The sequence below is a fragment of the Athene noctua genome, chromosome 5 (genome assembly GCF_965140245.1).
Source record: "Athene noctua chromosome 5, bAthNoc1.hap1.1, whole genome shotgun sequence".
NCBI classification, from domain to species: Eukaryota; Metazoa; Chordata; class Aves; order Strigiformes; family Strigidae; genus Athene; species Athene noctua.
This window is the reverse complement of record NC_134041.1, coordinates 14,399,204-14,420,202: the sequence shown is the minus strand read 5'-3', so window position 1 is coordinate 14,420,202 and position 20,999 is coordinate 14,399,204. Positions and strand designations below refer to the sequence as shown.

The following is a 20,999-nucleotide window of genomic DNA, read 5'->3' as shown; positions in this document are numbered from 1 at the left end:
CTCCAAGCAGTCTGAACCCTCCTTGCAGAAACCTGATGTCTAGATGTTATTGAAATGTACAACTCTGGCTTCTCAAAAGTATGTTTTCAGCTCTTAGAACCTGAATTTTAGGGTGTAACTTTTTTCTCTCTCCACTTGCTTACTATTAAACATCTTTTAGCTGATTTGGGGGAGTACAAAGGCACAGGGCAATAAGATAGAATTTCTGCATTATAGGCTTTCTAAACCCAGCCTTTATTAGTCCACTGAAATTTAGCAGCAGGATCTGTAAGTTAGTTCAGACAAGCCAAGCTTACAATACAGTTCATGTCAGCACGAAGGACAGGACATGCAGATCAAAGCTCCTCTCAGTTCATCTGACTCTGTTCTTCTGTGTCTCTGTGCATTAGATTATGGGAAAACTTAACAAAACAAACTAACTCCTAGTCCCTTCCTCTCTTCCCCTTTAAGTCCTCCACCCCTCACAAAAGCAAACAGGAGAAAAATACTCTTCCCACACCTGGACCATTTGTTCATTATTCTGTGGTTCATCAAAAATTAACATCCGCTTACTGGAGCTTCCTCTCTCTCTGCCAAGGTGCTACAGAAGTACTCTGTGCCAGCCAGACACCTACGTGCTATTTCTACATGCCTCACACCTCCCAAAGTTTAACCCATTGAACTCCAGCCAGCAGCAAACATGAAGCTGGAAAATGATGGTGAGCAAATAGTTCCTAACAAGTTTAGAAAAAATGTTGCCATATCTGCAGATAATTCCTAAGAGCAGGCTGATGCTTTCTCATTTCATTCCATATGAAACTCCCAACCTCAAAACTGTCTGTCCAGATATGAGATATTTTGTCACAATGACATTCCACAGCCTCATGTCTGTTTTATATAGTTTAGAGAGATTGTCCATGCTTCTAGCATCATGCCTGTATGTGCATGTCCCTCTGCTTCCATCTATAAAGACAGGCATACATCAATGCTTCAGTTTTACAATTCTTCAATATGTGAGTTGCCATCTCCAAGAAGCTGGGAAGTGATGGTATCTGCATCATTCATAAGAGATTAAAGAAAATCTTGCCATGTCCATTGCATAATATAAGTACACACTGACGTCTTGTTGATTAGGATGCTATAATGAGGATAGAACTGCTCTCACATTTTACACAAAGACATGCCAAATGCTTTACTACATCAACTATATTGAATACGTCCTATTACACACACCCTGTTTCAGTCCCACTGAACTCATAGAAACTTTGGTTCCTTCAGTTCCTGAGATTTCTGGCCATACAATTGCCTTCCTGCCTCTTTCCTCCCTGATTATACCTCTTTGTTTTCCTCACAAAGCAGAGTTCAGTGGATTTCCTGTACTTCCTCACAGGCCGTTACTCTTAAAGCAATATTGCTTGGCTGCAGTAAGGATCTATCTCAAAACCAAAGAAAGCAGTAGGAAGAACGATTGCAGTCAGACAAGATTGCCTCCAAAAAACCGGGTCCTGGGGCTCACATATATTCAGCTCACCAGAAAAAGGTGGAAGGAAGCATGTAGACCATACCTCAAGCACATAAACCCTGAGTTAGTTACTAATCTCTCCCACCTCTTACTCACCCTCCCTGATCTGCTCCACCATTTTTCTGCTGCTCCTTCACTCCTTCTGACAGCAGGCTGCACCTCCTTCCATCTTCATCCTCCCCCTGCCCCAGGCACTCTCCCAAGCAACTCCTTTAGCCTGTGCTCCTCTAACCCACTCACTCCTGAATCTTCTCTGACATCCCCTGCAAGACCCAGGCTATTGCCCCTCTTTTACTTTGTCGTTTATTCCCTTCTCATTTATTCCCTGCTTGCCAGAAGACCAGGTCCTCAGCCCCTCCTGACCCTTCCTGTCCTGCCTGTGAGTCTCAGGAGCTTTTGGGAACGTGAAACTTGGGACAAAGGGCAGTGTCAGGGCTGTGCTTGGACCAGGACGTCACTCTTGATAGGCACGTGTGTGTATTTTGCACATGGTCATACATTTTAAGGCAGGGAATTTTTTTTCTGTGACACAGGGGCTCTGCACCAGGCACCGTGCCGCAACAGCATCACCAATGAAACTGCTTCCATTCCTAGGTAGGTGAAATCTCCTTCCCTGGGGAGGGAGTGGAGGTGAGAAGGGAGTGGGGTCTGTCGAGGAGAAATGAGTGTGTTGGAGATGGTGGAAGGCTGCTGGGTACCCAGGACTGAAAGTTCCCGTAGCTTTGGTCAGTGCTGCTACCAGATTCAATAATTGCATGGTTAGGATCATCCCAAAACCAAATCCCACAAATGTCAGTCTTTATTTCACTGCGGGTTTTGTTCTGTAAAAAGCAGAAACATTGTGGTTTTCCGTGGGTTTGTTTTTTGGGTTTTTCCCTCTCTCTATGTCTGCTGGGGAGATTTTTAGATTTCACATGTTATGAACAGTAAAATGACAACAGAGTCCCACAAGTTTCTGTTTTAATCTCTGGAAAATGGAGTCTGACCTCAGAAACTGTAGGAAAAGATGAAACTTGGTGATACCTAAATTGATCTGGATAATATATAATTGTTTAAAAAAAAATGTGTGTAATTTTTAGTCTTTTGAATCTTTGATGAAATTTTAATTTGTCCAAGAAAACAATGCTTCAGTGAGATTCCCTGAAGCAATGAAACTTGTAATTATAACATTAGGCTAGCAAATATCCAGAATAATATTTGGGAAGGGAAAAGCAGAACTGCAGGGGAAGACAGCATCCAAAAGGGTCTCTGTGTTCTGCAACTTTCATTATGTCCTACTAGCAATTTATAAAGTACAAAGTCAAAAACTTACTTTCCCTTCCGAGCTAACTGCCTTATTTCTAACCTATTACGGGATGTGTATAATTATTCAGCGAGTTGCTAGTTTTCTCAAAGGGAGAGAGTCCTTTTTCCTTTGTGTTGAAAACCTCATGCATTCATTCAGTGGGAAAGTAGTTATACCTTTTAGGAATTATCCAGTGGATGAAAAAAAGAAGACAATACTTTTATAACATGGAAATGGTATTTTAAGAGATTAAATAATTTTGGTAAATTCTTAAAACCTCATGTCATAATGCTGTAAATACTCTGACAAGTCATTTCAATCTCTCAGACCATGCAACACAGGTTAGCTACACAAGTATGGAAGTGTTTATAAAAATAAAAACTATTATCAGGGGAACCTTCTTCGGTATTTTTCACTTGATATGTGTAGGGCAGTTTGGATTACACTCAATACATAATTCAGAGTGCAAATAAATGTCTGTTCTTTACTGGAAAGTAATACAGAGCTTTGAAAGCCTTTCAAATGTTTTCCCCAGATCACTGGGTAACTTCTATGTTGTTTACCAATTTTACGCTGGTTGAACATATACACAAATTCTTAATCTGCAGTGTCTGCTGTTCCTAGCCCCTGGATAGTTTTAACAAAGAAGTCCCAGTACTTGCTGACCCTTGCCCCATCCTGCAATATATCTGAGTCTGTGATAATGTTAATTTTACTGGAATACACCAATTTTGTGGATATTTTTTGTCCTGGTTTTAGAGCTCAGAATGTAGTTTTTAGATAAACAACCAAGTCTGATTTTCCTTTGTTCCAGTTCTGATTTCCAGTCTGCTGGACTATGGATGTACTTCTGCAAACTGCAACAGGACATGCCACAAAGATGCCAGGTGTGAAGTTCAGGGTGGGACAACAGGCTGCTATTGCTCCCAAGGATATACGGGAAATGGCATAACATTCTGTAACGGTAAAAAATTTTATCTATATGCATTTCTGGTATGTGTTTGCTTGAAAAACTTACTCAGGAGCTCATTAACTCAAGGTGTCAAAACACCTTACACTGACATGTTCTCAAAGCAAAAAACCTTAGCAGTTTCTGAGAAATTCTGCAACTTACTCTCAGCCTAGTATGTTAATATATAATTCCGTGCATCTCAGTTGAGTATGACCTGCATAAGCTGTTTTGCGGCTTTCCTTTGTCATGAGAGGTGGTGATGTATCTTCTCTGATTTATCTTCAGAAACTTCCCTCGTGACTCAGGACTTCTAAAGGTTGGCGTTGTCATGACTGTTACTTTTAACAGCCCTCACACCTCACCACACACACACAGCACCAGGCCACTCTTCCTAGCAACTGATCATAATCAACTAATACAACTCCTGGGCTACTCTAGACTGAGGAGGTGTGTGTGCCACCGAGACATGCCCACATGTAAGGCCATTGTTAATTTTTCCACTACAGCTGCTTGCAAGGGAAATATGCCAGAAATTCTACAGAGGGATCTGCCTCTAGATGCTTCTATCTTCCATCCAAAGAAAAATATATTTTCCCTGCCTTCATTTTTGAGTTATCCCACACTACACTACGAATAGCTCTAGTACTTATTTCTACTGTTAGATATAGCAATGCCCCGCTCCAAGCAGGCTGAAATTCATATGAATCTTGTCATTTGTCAGTGTGCTGAAAAGTGGTTATGAATATTAACCATCTGTTTGGTCAGTTTTTGTGTTTCATGCATCTTGGGCTATTTAGCAATAACAAAGGCACTTTGGTTTTGTTATGAGCACAGGTATGCATCCCACCTTTAGTTTGGGTTTTTATAGCTCATTTGCCATGGTGTACTTGGAAGTGTGATTGTTTTAGGAAAATGTAGAACCTTTTTCCTAAGAAAGTCGTCTACCCTTTTATAAGCTGGGAATGCTTAGAGAGAAATATTGCTGGCTAAAATAGTAAACAATAAGGAATCAGAAAAATCATACCATAATATAGATTGGTAGAGACCTCTTGATGTCATCTGGTCCAGCTCCCTACTCAGAGCAGGTTCAGCTCCCCACTTAGAGCAGGTCCAACTTAGGGAAGGTTGCTCAGGACCTTGTCCAGCCAAGTCTTGAGTATCTCAACAACACACCTCTCTGGGCCCCCGTTCTAGTGTCTAACTACTATAAATCTGAGAACTATTTTCTGATATCTAGTTGCAGTTTCTCTTGTTGCAGCTTTTAACTTTTGCCTCTCATGTGCACTTACCGCTCTACATTTCTAATAATAGTTTAGCTTCATCGCCTCTATAAACCCCTGTGACCCCCCATTAGGTAGCTCTACACGGCAATATGATTTCCCCTTTGCCTTCTCTTCTCAAGCCTGTACAAACACTGTTCTCTCAGCCTTTACTTTTCATCCTGTGTCATGTAGTCACTAAACATATTTCTTGATTTTAATGATAACCTTGCCCTAAATATAGGTCAATCATTATTTGTCTATCGAGCTGGTCAAAAGAAAATAAGAAGAAATGGCCTTCACCACACTAGTATTGTATTTGCATTAATTCAATTTTACTACTATGGTTGATTTGAAAGTTAAGTGCATGTTATGTTTGCAGAGTCAAGGGCTTGCGCTTGTGAATAATGCAGAAAAAGAAGAAAAACAAGCCAAATTTTAGAAATACTACCTGGAACAAATCAAACTAGCATTTACTTATCTATCATGATCTGGTATCCACTACATTGTCTGTACTTTTCTAGAAAGTTGTGATTATGAGTCATCAATTAAATTTACAGTAAAGGTACCTGTTGTTCTTCACTGACATTACTGATATTCTTAAGTCCATTATACATTATACATTATATATGTACCCATTATGGCATTATTAAATCCATTTGTGTGATGATGGATCTATCTCACCTTCTATATTCTTTTTTCTCATATAGCATCTTTTTCTTACTTTCTCTTTTGCCTATATTTTCTTAGGAAAATCTACATTCAAAATTAATTTGAAATTTATTAATCATTTAAAGAACATTCAGTACAGTGAAATATACATTCACAAACCCTGTGAATCAATCAGTTGTTTATTAAGAATTATACTAAGTTTTTGAAAACTCAATCTTTAAAATAAAATTTCCAATGTCAGTCCAGGCAAACCAGCTACTAGATGTATTTGTGTTGCTCTGCAGTTAAGTGGCAATGGTTTGAAGCAAGCCTTATGTTGGGAGACCGTTTTCTCTGGTAAAATACCTCAACAACCGCCAAAGTCACTTACCCTCCAGCTAAGCAGCAAAGTTTGTATCAGAACTATGTGGCTGTTGCCCCTGAAAGAGAGATGACGTTTCTCTAGGGCATCATGTTACATGGCGCATTATTAATATTGTGCAGTAGTTTTCTAATAGCATAAACAAGTAACCTGAATTTTAATTGGGTAGGCTCTAAAAAGAATTAGAAATATAGGCTAAACCCTATCATAAATAGTTTAAAGCTATGAAAACATAAAGCAAAGCCTCAGTTGTTCAGTGATGTATTAGATCTTGCTGTTCTGTATGGTGAAAGCAGCAGGTGTATCTGCTGGTCTAGAGATAGCTACCCATTTTTCTTCCGTTATTAATCTTAGCCTTTTACAATGATAGTCCAGTGACCTTCAAAGAATATCATCAATTATGTGCTAATACAGGCATTTTCTGAAGAGTATATATGGTACATTGTGTTTACATATTTGCCCTTTTAGTTATTTAGATAGGTCGTGAAAGTCATAATTACTGTCAACAACATTAGTAATTTCACATAGATAAGAACCAATTTCTTCATTGTGCTTATCCTGGTAGACAATTAAAGCAACAGTCATTGTTTTGAGGGTTTATTCTGGAACAAGCAATTCAGATTCTTCCTTGTGTAAAAATGTTGAACAAGAAAAAATTTTACTTTTCAGGTCAGTCCTCTTAAGCTTGTATAGCTGGAAAACTGTCCTTTTTTATTTATAGTAACATTCTCACTGTTTTTAAAAGGTTTACATTTGTTTCTCTACTTCCACTTGCTTGTAACACCTCTTAAATACTTGTAAAAATTATTTCTTTGCTAGCTCTGTCTTTTCAATGTGATACACTTAGACATTTTCCCTTGAGTTTACTGCGCTGCAAAAGGCAATAATGCCCTGTTACATTTATTTCCTAGCACCATTATTGATGAATCATGAATCACTGATGTCAGCATACCTTGGGAATGGAGTTTGTTAGTTTTTACTTTGCTCCCTTTGCCAGCTGGCTAAGTGACTGCAGAGAGCTCAAGATTATTGGATTTGCTGTGTATAGATAAAGACATATAGATATGAATTTAATTTCCTGGTGTCAAAGTCATGGCTTTTAAAATAATTATCCTCTTACAATCTTTCCCACAAGATATCAACCACTTTAAATTAGGTCATGTTTTGGACTTTCCAAAGGCATACTTTGGCCAGTCTTACAAAAAGCTAATCCTCTCCATAATCTCATTGTCTTTAGTAAGAATATGTGTAGGAATGCACATATTCAGGAGAGTAACTGATTGTAGGATCTGGCCTCTTTTATATATTGGAATTATAACTTACATAGCAATAAATTCCTTCTGTACGGTATCTTTCAGAAAGCCATAAATGAGTCACCTTGTCAAGCTTTACACCTCTGAGATACAAAATACTATCCCATTCTTCTTACTTCTTCTTTTGTATTTATATTCCTTGCTTTATGTAGCATTAGATGAGAGAGAACAGCCTCTGAAAATATGACGATTTGCCTTTTAGGACTCCATCCTCGGGCAGCTGTGTACTCTGCATGTAATGCACGAGACTTTAGCTTCACATTATCATACACCCTATCGAAGTACAACAGCTAGAGCTCTTGGCATAAAAATAAAAATATATCCAGGTAACACCGATTTATAGACAAGTTAACTTCCTCTTGTGCAAAAATGCCATGGATTTTTTACAGATAAATAGTGTATATTTGCCACTTTTTAAAATCCATTTCTTTATACAAAAAGAGTCTGTCATATAAATTAGGTGTTGCTCAAAATCCCAGCTTTCTTCCAAAACAAAATTAAAGAAAACAAACAAAATTTCAGATCCTTTAGAGAAGATTGGACTAGAAGTAAAACTTCATAGGAGCCAATATTTTATTTTTAAAACAGGAAAAAATGAGTTGGCATCATTGATGCTTTCCTAAGCAGCTCTGCTGTTTCAATACTGGCTGCTTCTTGATTGCTGACTGCCAATTTGCTGCTTTGCTGGCACACTGCAGGAAATTAAAGTAAACAGTGTGATCACAGTGTTTACTTTAACTTTGTAAAATACGGAAGGAAAATGAAGCAGTGCTGTTTGTTCCAGGAGGGTAGGCAGGCAAGCAGGAAAAGTCTGAACGCAACATCCCTTCCAGATATCCCTGCACAATATTCCCTTGTAAATGTCACTTGCAAATTATACTGCAAAATTAATCAGTCTTACCTGTAAAATAGTTACAGCTCTTCCAGAAATAGTGAGCAGGGATTAGGCTATCAGGGAAACTCTGTACTGAAGGAAGGCACTGACTCTCTTTCTGAAGTGCAGTGTAGGAGGATTTGTCATTTTCCAGAGGCAGAAAATACATTAGTGCAAAGTGGTATTTTATATCAAAATACAGAATTCCTGTTAGAACACAGGGCAATTTGTGTAAACTCAGCTGAATCAAACTAAATGCCTACTCAATATCTGAACACAAACATATTTTCTTGTGTTTCTGAGGGCCATACGACCAACTCTTTTTTGCCAGCTGTAAAAAGAAGCTTTTCTATGAGACATCAGCTCCTTGCTCTAAGATGATGTCACTGTGTCCCAACTTTTATTGCAGTCACTGAATTTGTTTTGCTTCACTGTTGTCACCATTGTTATTCTGCAGCACCCAATCAGTATATAGTTTTGAGGAAAATTTTACCTTTCAAAATAACATGACCCTGTAAAACATTTGTGTATAATCATTTCATTCTATCCAGAAGTGTTCTTCAACAGAAAATGATCTAAGCCAAATGCTGGTTCACCAGAGAATTTTTTTTTTTTTTTTTGTTACCAGCAGGCATATGTCATTGGATGTCACTTCTGTGTTTACCAAATAGTCTGAAATCACTGATATGAAAGATCCAATCCACACACTTCTTAAATTCATTTCACTGCTATCAGTTACCACAAGCTATAAAAAGGCAAATTGCAGCTGCTCTAGCATAGCACAGAAGGAGAAAGTTATGCCTTAGCCAAACACAAATAACAGGGCTCAACACAGGGGGTCACAGCTTGGAAAACTTGGGATGTGCTACTCAGGAGGCCAAAGCAGATCACTAATTTTCAGCCATTTTGACTTGCTTCTCATAGCCTCTGGGCTTGTCTCTCACTCTTCCTTACTCTTTTTCCTTTTTGCCCCTCCTCCTGTGTCTCCCAATCTCTGCTGCTTTGCCTCCAAATTCTGCTGGATCTTTTACACAGTTTCAGGATAAAACATGGTAAAACAAGAGCATAGGCTGTGTGAAAGTGCAGAAGTCATCTTTGAATTCAGGATTCCTACTCCAGGATTAGGTGTCTGGCTTTTTGGTGATCTCAGGTGTTAGGAGGCACCATACTGTTTGTTGCGTATGTAGGTATTATATTTAATTAAGCCCATGCCTTTAGTGTTCCTCTCCAGGGAACAGAAAGTTTTATTCTTTCCCGTATCTTCATTGGTCATAATGTAGCTGAATGTTTTCATCTTTTCTTGAAGTGAAGAGACTAAGCACTGACCTCTGCAAAGTTATGCAGCTGAGGTTATCTTGATCCCACATTCCAGATTAAAGCTGTAGGCAGATCATGGAATTGAAAAACCTGGACAAATTAGCCAGGAGGATTTGATATTCTGGTCCATGCCAGTCCACTTGCCTGGGAAAGCGTGGATGTCAGTGTACAAGGTTAATGTAGCAGGTTCCTGGCCATTTGGGGACCTATGGCTTTATGTATGGCTTTGGCTCTTTCATATGCAAGATGTTACACTTTTCTGTGAATTTGGGAAGGGTCTGATGGCTATGATGTACATAGACTGCTGGGGACTAACCAGCTGTTACATGGTTGCCTTCCAGTCACAAAGGACAGAGATGTTTGTTCCTGAAAATAGCCATACCCTTGCCTAACACTGTTAGTCAAAACAGCTTTTGTAGAGTTTACTTTACTTTTTATAACTTAAATTGCTCTTTGTAACTAGCTACTATTGAAAGTATATTTTAGTTGAAGCTTTTAAGAGTAAATCGGGAATTTGAATGGGGATAGTGTGTTAACACAGTGCATGCATCCATGAGAATATTAGTCACATGGAAAGCAGTGCAGGACGTTTGAAGTAACAATACAAACCTGCTGAATAAGACACAGCGGAGACTGTTTTACTCCAATTTCCTTACCTCTGTAAATGTCCGAGTCCATAAAATTTTGACTCAGAACATTTTATGCGTTCAAAGTGCCAAATCCAGTTTTCTCACTCGTATGAAAAAATCCCTCCCGGTTTCTCACTTGAATGAGATAGAGAGAAATCTTCAGAGCGTTAGCATTCTTTCCTACTGCCAGAAAACACAGTTTGCCTGGGCCAGAGATATAGTCCACTATAATCATTTGTAAGATTGACCCTGACTTTAATAAGCCTTGGACCAAGACCCTGATAGACTTATTACATCCATACATTTGAGCCAAAAAAAAAAAAAAAAAGAAAAGAAAAGAAGCTCTATCTTTTTTTTTTCCATGGTTTTTGTTTACATTTTCTTGAAATGGTACTTTGAGCATGACTAAAATACAGTAATGCATATTTTGTATGGGCCAGGAAGAAACAAAACTTCCTCTTGTTACATCTGTAATCATATCCTCTTTTAAATTAATCCTGTTTGCATCTAAAAAGAGTTTTAAAAATGTGTGTAGATGATGTGGTAGAAAAGAGTTATTTGTCTCTCTCAAAAATGTACCACACTTTCAAGCTGATCAGCTGCACATGGCTGGTTTCTTATTTGTTTAATTCAAAATGTGTTTTAACCCTTGCCAAATAAAGCTGATTTCCTTTCTTGAGAAGATACTCTTTTCATCCTGCTTTATGGTAGTAAGAATCAATCAATATGTTATGTGTTTAGAGGATGTGGGAAAATTCATGTAAGGAGCTTTCAACTTATTATTTCAGAGTCTGCTTACTTCATGTTTACCAGAGATATGATTCACTTCCTATATCTCTAGCATCTGAAGCAGTCCCAGAAGGTCCAACAGTAACAATACATTCCTCTCACCTGCTGGTTTGAAGTTAATGGATGGAAGATATTTCCAGAACATGTATTCTCATACATGTATATTAAATGTACACAATTGCATACACAGGGACATATATGTCAGTAGGCATGTGAATAAAAGCAACCTTTTCTATGAAAAAATGTAACTCAATCTCAAAATTGTCAGTTTTATTCGTTCTGTGGTTGTATAGTTGAAATTAGGTTTTGTTAAGGAAAGTCTGGGATTTATTGGAAAGAAATTGCTTCCATAAATTCCACTTCCTTGAAACATCTTCTGTACCTAGATTTGCACAGGGCAGAGCCTGCTACAGCCATCAGACTCCACAGCTGCCTTTGGGGCAGTTAGTGTTCCCCATTAACAATGAAAGTATCATAAGGAATTACACACATAAGAGATGATGATGTCACTTCTGCACAGCTACATTGTTTTACATATAATATCCCACCAATATGGCATACTCATTTTAACTTGTCTCTGTTCAATAACTCACAGAGTTCAATAGCAGAGAAGTGTTCTCCTTAGGATTGTTTTTCCTTTTATTTTGTTTGTTTGTTTTCCTCTTACAGAATAAACTGGCTAGGAGTGGTGAAGTTGTCTGTAACCTCATATGAAATGTGTAATTTATCTAGGATGATATGCTGGTGCACAATTTTTCTGTGTATGACTGTGAAAAATTGCCGACTGAGCTGTTGGCAGACAGAATATCAAACCCCGCTCATCCCTGTGTGTATGAAAGAGTTTAAGAAGGTAATTGACACTTTGGGCCTATTTGCCAAAGAAAGAGATAATGACGTTCTCCAAGAAGATTAGAATCTAACCAAACATTGTGGTCTAAATATAGAGCACAAAGCCAGGTGATGTTTGTGAAAATGCTGCTTGGCTGCAGGAGGAGGAGGGGGCCAAAGGACTGCAGTTTTGCACTGTATATTTTTTAGGTACACAGATTTAATTTAGAGATTATGGCTTGAAAATGAAATTTACGGTATGTGTGTTTTTCGGTGATAAGAAATTGATTTTGTGACCTTGGTACACACTAATTGAAATATCTGGCACTGTGTTTTGCTGAGGTTAAAGGAAGCCATGCACGCCTGGAACCGCATTCTTCTTTCACCTTGAACTGCGCAGTTAATCACAATCACAATCACTGGCAGGAAGGAAGCTGCTGTTTTGCTGTGGTACAAGGAAGCTGAATAATCTCTGTTCATTGTCTAATGGATAGGTTGTTGTGTGATTACTTTGGGCTAAATTTAAGAGATTCATGATAACTTCAAAATGGAGATTTCTGGTGGAATTAACATTCATGGAGCACCAGGGGCCAGAGCTTCACCTGCTGCCATGCAGCGGACGGAGCGAGCAGGCAAGTCTGCACAGCAGAGGTGCGGCGGATTCTCCTTTGATTTCCCCACTGCAAGTGTGGCTGCTCATTTAGGGCTGAGACAGCTCTGTCCTGTGCTCTTTGCCGCTGTGCCAGGAGATGATAAAGGGAAAAGGGTCTCTAGTTGTGCTCTTCTGCATGCTGTTCCAGTGGCAGGGAGGAGAGAGCAGCACATGGGCTCCTCTGCCCTTGGACTGTTATTCCTGTGCATCCTCCTGCTTGAAAGGCCAGTTGTAGCATTTAGGAACAGCAGCTATGCCCCAAGGGACTCTGCTGGTGGGGTTTTGATTTAATATGTCTGCTTTATTTAACTGGGTTTCTGTCTTAGTTTAGACTTGTACAACTGTGACAGTCTAAAGTTGTCTATAAAATAGTGTGGCAGGGTGTCCCATTATTTTCTTTATTACTTAATGTTACACATTTGTTAGGTTGGCACAGGATCATGTTTTTTCAAAAAGGAAAATGAAAGCTCCTGAAAAGCCTTGACAATAAATGGTTATTTGTTCAAAAACAGCCGAGTCCAATCTTTGTTTATGTTAGTAGACTTCATGTAATGGCGTTGCAATAAAGAAAAATAGCTCTTCAGGATGTGCATTGGCTTTTATGTTTTATTTGTAATGAAAGCTATGCACATAGGCAGCAATCTACATAAGTTACACTGAATGAGAACATAAGCATAGATGGTGACTTGCATGTTTATATAGTTAATATTTATTTGTGGCAAAGTGTCTGAATCTCAGCTTTAAAGAATGTGAAATTAGGCTGAGGGATTGCAGTTTTCATTCCCAGAAATTTACCAGAGGGAGACTAAGAGAAAAGGTGAATTCATCCTGCACCAAGAGACCACTGCTTCTCTCCTGCCCCATCTGCACAGAGGAGCTGCAGGTCCATTCCCACGACCGTTGCCCTATCTTCTCATGCTCAGTCCCATATTGGGAGACAGTCCAGTGATCCTCACTGCTCTCCTAATGTTGTAATGGTTTTTGGGTATCCCCAAAGTTCAAATGGGCTGAGGGCAGCATAGCCCTGGCTCACAGCTTGAGGCAGGATTGTCATGGGGGGGCAGGGAGTTATTGTAGCAGTGATCTCTGCATTGCATTAAGGTCTTCATCACTGATCTCTGTAACATCAGAGTGGCTAAAAAACACCAGAGAAACTCTTCAGGATGTTGGCATGAAATGAAAGAGATGTTCAGCTAAACTCTGTGGGCCTAAATAGGAGCTCTAAGCCTTACATTAGTTCTTTGTGGTGATAGGAAAGGAGTAGGTGGAAAATTGTATTAGAGTGGAGGCTTTGCCTTACTTTTTGTCTTGACTAAATCATTTTGTTGGGTAGCATTGATGCCAAGGAAGCTCTACCTTTTCAAAATCAGCCTGTAAGAAATTCAGAAGGGAGATCAGTGGAAACTGGAGGTACTCAGATGAACATGTTCAGGCACTTTGTATCTATCCAAAACGTTTCATTATTTAGAGCTATGATGAAGCATGCATCAATTCATAAATATGACCCACTGTGCAGTATAAAAATATCAATATTTCTGTCCCATTGTGTAAGGGATATCTGGTGCATACAGAAAGAATTTTATCTCCTTAACTACCGCAGAGAAAATGGGAAAGGCAAATAGCCTTCAAAAGTGTATTGACTTGAAAGCAGAGATGAGGAGAAGTTTCTAAAACTTAACACAGCTTTTCATCTGCGCCAATCAAAATAGAAACTATGCGGGGTAACAGTTGTAAACTATGCAGAACTGTGATTTGGCTGCTTTTTTAGGGTTGTCACGCAAATCTCAGTACATTGATTTCACAAAGCTTTCATCATACTCAGTTCCATGGTTAAAATCTAGGAAATTCTTAGGAAAGCTGTCTTTAGAAAATGAGGTCACTTCAGGGGTGCATCATACAGCATCACTGCTCTCACAGCAGAAGCCATATATTCAGTCCTAGGTGTGTCAGGACACAGTGGTGGGCTACAGAAGTGTTGAGCTTCATTTGTACCATTTTGCACTTGAGGTCTGAGGCTTAGATGGATGTCAAAGGAGAGAGGCTGGGATAATATTTACACAGCTGTGGGCTGCAAAGAAAAGAACTGTTAGCTGAACTTTTTGTACATCCTCTTGAATAAACAGGTAGTACACTAATCCCCCCAAATGCTTCTAGTTGGAGGGGCAGGATGTGCTAAAAGGCCTCAGGGCTGTATTCTCTGTTCTCAGAGAAAGCTATCACAGCTTTTATTAGCTGTATAGTGCTCTTGAATTATTGCTCAGGTTTTGGCCTTAGACTGATGAACATCCAGAAAACTTTTAACCTGACAATGGCACATTAACCTCAAGGAATGCCATGCAGACAGCAGCATTCAAATTTGAGCCTGATATTCAAACTAGTAAGAGGTCTGTGCTGCAATATAAACATCTGGTTTTGAGTGCTGCAACAGAAAACCAAGTGCAGGGCTATTGTTGCTTTCACTGGCAGTGTGGTAAAAATAGTCTCTTGATACACCTGCTGCCTCTGTTCTTGTTGCAGTAAGCAATGGCAAGAGCATGGATGAGTACAGTAATGTATTTTATTATAGTTTCCTGCAGAAAGGGTGATGCTGATGACTTTCCTCCAACAGGGAGGTGACTTACGATTGACTCTTGTAAGCCACAATGGCTGTAGGACACAAAGCCACAGCTGGGGGTGGATTTTCCAAAGAAATATATGTTGAGCACTTTTGAACTGTCTGGCTTTATCCTAGGTGCCTGAAGGAGGACTGAGTTGTTTCAAAAGAATAATCCCAGTTGTGGGTGCTGAGCAATTGAAAATCTGTCCCTGAAGTGCTTTTTTTCCCCCTATCATCTGTTGGCAGTTTGGGCTTTTGATTGATTTATTACTTTATTTTTAACTGCAAAGACCCTTTAATTAGGGAGGGGAACTATGTGAACGAGCTGGAGCTGCTGGTGGTAGCAGCTCCTTGCCGTCGGAGATTCGCTAATTAAATAAGTAGATAATATCCTCCTTATTGAGAAGATTTAGAAAATCATAAGGACTTTACATTATTACAGTGTTTAACATCCACAAATGGAGGAAAAAAAACCCCATAATGGCAATTTTCATTAGCTGCAATGCATGTGGAGGGCTCTTTTCCTTTCTTTGAACAGCCAAACACTGAACAATTCCTAAATCCCTCCTTGTTACTTATGTTTTCTTCTCGGTGGTTAAAAACCCCATAAAGAAGAAATTGAAGACTTGCTATTAAAATACTTGCTGACAGCTCCATTCAAAACATCCTTTCAAATAGTGCTATTGCATCATGATTCATCTGCTATTCTGATATAGTTGCTTTAACACAAGTACCTTCCTTCTTGGTTAGGGCCCATCTCTTTTCATTGGAAAATTCTTCCTTCAGACACTTTACTGAATCTCTGCTGTAAACAAGTCTGTCTCTGGTGTGGTGCTGTTTGTGTTACAGAACGCATGTAACCCTCAAAAAAGCACAGTAAGAGGCTTATCGGGGATGAAAAATGAAAGATGGTCACAGCACGGGAAAGAAACCCTAGCCTTTTCCACCTAGTCACCTGGAGTATATCAGTGCAAGTGCCCTGGTCAATTAACATAGCAAGTCAGGGGTTCTGGCCCAGCATAAGGACCCCACATCCCTGCACGCTGCCCTGCTGGTTGCAGAGCTGGCACGCAGCACTGCGCTCCTCTGCACGGGCTCTGCTGGGGCGAGGTCTTTACCTGGTGTAAAGCAGCACAGCTCTACAGCAGAGCGATGCAGCTCCCACCAGGTGAAGACCAAATCCGGGAACATCCTGGGGATTAAGTAGTCCCCAGTGAAGCAGGAGGAATTTCACTCTTGAAGCTTGAAGTTAGAATTATTTACAGTCACTTTAACAGGACAACAGCTGCTCTTTACCTAGAGATGAGCCAACAGCACTGAAAGAATTTGGATCTGAATTGCAGATGGATGGATTTCAATTTGACTCAAGTAGCTGGACTGCACAATTCTGTACTGTAAGCTCTCAAAGTCAGAGCTTGAGAGAAAAATCATTAATTTGGAAGCTGATACTCTGAAAGACTTTTATGAAGCAATATATTTTCATAGCAGACACAGATCAATTTAAAAGCAGTAATCAAGGGCCATGTGCTACGTGTTCACAGACAGAAAATGTAGAGAATCCAGCCAGAGCCAGACACTTAACATTCAGAGCATTCAGACTAGCACTGAGGATGTTGCCTCTATGGAAAATAATATGGTTCAGAACTAAAGTATTGTGAATTTGTGAGATAATCACAATGCCGTGTAGATATAAAGGTGCTGCTGGATCGCTGCCAGAAACAAGCTCAACATAACTTTTCTAGGCAAATTTGGGTTTAACCTGTACAAATTTTGGCGGAAGGAAAAGTCTCTGCAAATATTCCACAGAAAAGATGTGTTCAATTATTGAGACAGAAGAGAAAATTATAATATAATAGAACCCATTTAAAGGACTTTTAATAATCTTTAAAATGCATTCTCTAAATTCAAATTAACTACAGCAGTTTTCATCAAATGAGACTCAGACCCAGGGATTTTTCCCTTGCCAGGCCTAAGAATTTTATGTGATGTAACATTCCCTTAAAAAAATAAAGCATCCATGTACAACTGTTTTATGTCATGCAAATAATAGCATTGTACAAAACCAAAATTTATATTTACTTGGATACTACTACAACTAAAGTCCTCCTGCAAATTTTTAACCTTGCTCCCTTAGTAGTCTCTTTTGGAATACTTACATGAAAAAATAGTAGCGAGTGGCAGTGATAGATATTTTTAAAAGCTGATTCCTTTAATCTCTTACAGCAGTCATTGACGGACTCTGCTCTGTGCCATGCCATATCTGAAATCAGATCATCAAGCATTCAGGATTTGTACTTGGAGCCAGACATGTTTTTCACTTGTTTGCCCAAGTTGTCCTCTGTCATAACTTGAAGCAACCTGAAGGCATCTCCATGTGCATTACTTAGGCCCTCTCAGGCTGATTTTTCTCCAGTTCTCCATGTCAGTCTTTACTAGCCAGGAAGGAAAGTAGGGAATAATGAAGTATTTAATGGGTGGTTTTATTTTACTTGATAAGTTAAGGTTTTCTGTGGGAGTGACATTGAAGTGTACCTTTTGAACTCAGTTGTCTTCCACTAAATTAAAAAAAAAAACCAAACAATTTTTTTAAAAAGTTGAACATTTTCCCCATATAACCTGATGTGAAAAGTTATACTGTAAATTCACATATACTGAAGAATCCCACATGGAAGGGTAATTTTACTTTGGATTGGGCCATTAAAATAATTTGACCTTGAGTTTGCATTCCCCTAGCCATCAAAGTCAAGCAAACTCAAGATGTAAAATGGTAGGAAGTCAGATCTCTACAATTACAGGTCTTGAGGAATGTTTTTTCTGCTGCAAGTATTCCATAGCATTTTTATTTGAGATGTTCCTATCTATTTTGTTTGGCTTCATTTTGAGTAACATAACATTATCTTAAGAGGCAAAATTTTATTTGAACTGAAGAGTCTGATTAGACCTACAGTCTATTTAGATTTTTCTACTCCTTGAGCTATAAATTATTAGGGAAAGATTATTTATAAATGAACACGTGTACATGGATCATAGTGTCTATGTACATTTAAAAGGCATTGAAACTATCTGAAATCCTTTAATCTATATAAAAGGTCCAAAGCCTTAATTCACCACATTCAGATCCATATCCAATTCATCATGCAAATGTGTTCTGTAAATGGAAAAGAAATAAAAATATGCTGTAGTTAAGCACTCTGCACATAGTTTCACTAAAATAGATTAGGACAATGGAATACTTTCACAGGTTTTTCCATAGCACACAGAGCCTAGTGCTTGAAAAAAAATCTTTTTCTCATTCAGTAATGTGGGATCTATTAGTCAGCTGCTGCAAATAGCTAGAGAATTTGGTTTTGGTTTTACACCTCTAAGCAGGTTCAATTTGGGGGACTTGAGTTGCTTGTGGAGAGTGAAATTCTTGAAAGTCTTTATTACCTCTGTGTCAGTTTTTACTACTTCTCTTCATGTTAATAGTATAAGTAAACAAGGTATACAAAGAAAATGGCAAGATTTTTACCACTGATTTCTCCTCAGAGTTGTGACATAATATAGTGATGTGAAGACAGATGACTTTGTATTACATTGCTGTATGCTACTCCATTGCATGTAACCAGACAAAATCTTAGAAAATCACAAACATTGAAATTTATTGAGACTAGAAAATGAGAGTGAAGCCTTTTCTGGGATCTTTCGGGGAAATGTCATAATTAATAATTCTCTCCTAGCTGGTTTTGTTGTTATTGCTCTGCTCCAGCCTTTGACAAACCAGATGTAAGCTGCTTTGGGCTGATATGTCAGTGGGCTCCTGTTATTATCAGGTGGGACATAAAACCCTCTCTCACATATTTGTATAGATAGATCTGGTCACTGACTCTTCCCCTTCCCATCCTCTCTCCTCTCCCTCTCTATAATATCTCTGTCCTGATTGATGTTAACAACATCTAGTAATTTAGTATCATCTGTGAATTTAATTCTCAGGCTGTACATCTCTTTTTCCAGGGTGTTAATAAATATGTAAAATAAAACTGGGCTTAACACCAACTCCTGTGGCAACCCAACTGGATACCTCTTCACAGCTCAGCGCAGTGCTGTTTGTCATGACTCATTATCCTTTGTTTACATTTCTTCAGCCAGTTTTCAATCCACATGACAGCATTTTTATCCAAGACATTATAAATTATTTTTCTAATAAGAATTTGTGAGCCACTGTATCAAATGCTATACTACAGCCCGGATATACTGCAGCCACTCTGTTCCTTCTGTACACTAACCCAGAAAACGATGAAGAGACAATTGCATTTATCTGGCATGATCTGTTCTTTGAAAATACAAACTATTTATTGGTCATGCTTCCCCTGTTGTTCCAGATGATTTTAACACTCATGATATTTATTCCATTATTTTAGAAGAGATTGAGAGCAGTCATACCAGAAGATAACTGCAGGTTCACTCTCCCTCTCTTCTCCTTTCTCTTGGAAGACATTGGGCAGTTGCTGAGATTCACACCTAGGGTTTTAAGGCAAAGTGGGTAGTACATCCCAAGTGCACACCCTTCAGCAATGAGGCATCGCATGTGAGGAGTACCACCAGAGCACAAGGAATGGCAGAGAGATGAGACTATCTATTATCTAGGCAATAGAGAGAAAGGACAGAAAGGCATCACATGGCTGTTAGGAGGCAGAGGACTGTCATGATGGTCTGAACAGAAGAAAGGAGAAGGGGAAGTCAAAGAGAGTGTCAACACCCGGAGTAAATTTGACAGAGGAATTCTGGAGCTGTCTGGTCTAGGGGAGGATCCTTAAAATGTCATTCATTCAGTGATTTTATCTGGTGTTGTATAAACCAGGAGCCATGCCTTGCTGTCATTCATAGTAATTCTTGTGCTGCTGTTTGCATCCCATGCCACTTGGGGCTTTGGAAAACAATTTTAAAAATAATCCCGTTTCTCTGTATGAATTCAGATGTAAGCATCATGTTTGTGCACTGCATAGTTTGTATCTGTAGCCCATCTCTTCTTATGCCATCTCGGTCATGTGGATTATTGGGGACAGGAGCTTCTGCTCTTGTAACTCCATGTCTGGGGCTGGTCCCTTACTCAAAATGGAAATACATGGACAGACCTTGCACTGGCTTTACTGAGAGCTATTCTTGCCTGAGAACAGCAGGATCACACCAAGGATCAAATCGTCTTTGTGGAGGGATTACATTTCCTGCCAAATATGTGACATGGTTCAGTTTCAAGCACATATAGAATAAATCTATGACAAGACAGACATTTAACTGTGGCTTAGTACCCAGGACTGTCATGGGAGACAGCTCTCAGCATCTGATCTAGCAAGATCTTCTGGTCAATGTCTGCGTGACCTTGGGATCCAGCTCTCTAAATAAATTTTAGGGATGGTGTCTAATGAAGTTTTAGTACTAATTCATATATATTGCACAAATGTGGATTCACACAGTTAAATTATATTGTGAGATGACCCTGGAGAAGCCACCTCTAGAGAAACTAGTTTTCCTTTCTGCCAGCTTTTGTTACTGCTCTGCAAATCTTTACTATCTTCTATGTGTCACTTGCCTACGCTTATCCTTGGACTTTAAAACACATTCATTAAAGAGATAACAGGTTTCGTTTTGTATATCATTAAGGATTATCCTGTGAAAACAATGCTACTGAAAATATGTGGCTGACTTCTAAGGAATGTGTGGACGCTTTGTACATATTACAGAAATTTTAGTCCAGCAGCTGCTGAGACTATCCACTTAGGAAAGCATGTGGAATAGTATAATGAGATTTTTCCTTATATAACTATGCAACAAAAGAAAGACAAAAAAGGGGAAAAAAATTACAAGGAAGTTTTAAAACAGATATGTGAGCCTTAAAGATTTTGCACCACTTTTCTCCCCCAGAATTAAAGAATGTTTAAAGTAGAGTAACTTGGGGAATGTCAGCATGGCTATATGATCCCAGGATCTAACC

At 39.0% G+C, this 20,999-nt stretch overlaps 1 protein-coding gene across 1 annotated transcript in view; it reads left to right on the top strand.

The window, feature by feature from the left end:
• The first annotated feature begins 2,058 nt into the window (after positions 1-2,058).
• The window catches only part of ADGRL4 (adhesion G protein-coupled receptor L4), a 77,032-nt gene continuing 58,091 nt past the window's right edge, over positions 2,059-20,999 (top strand). Inside the window, exons 1-2 of the mRNA XM_074906454.1 lie at positions 2,059-2,095; positions 3,601-3,750. Coding sequence (XP_074762555.1) covers positions 2,074-2,095; positions 3,601-3,750 — 172 coding nt within the window. The 5' untranslated portion in view covers positions 2,059-2,073. The remainder of the gene's footprint in view (positions 2,096-3,600; positions 3,751-20,999) is intronic.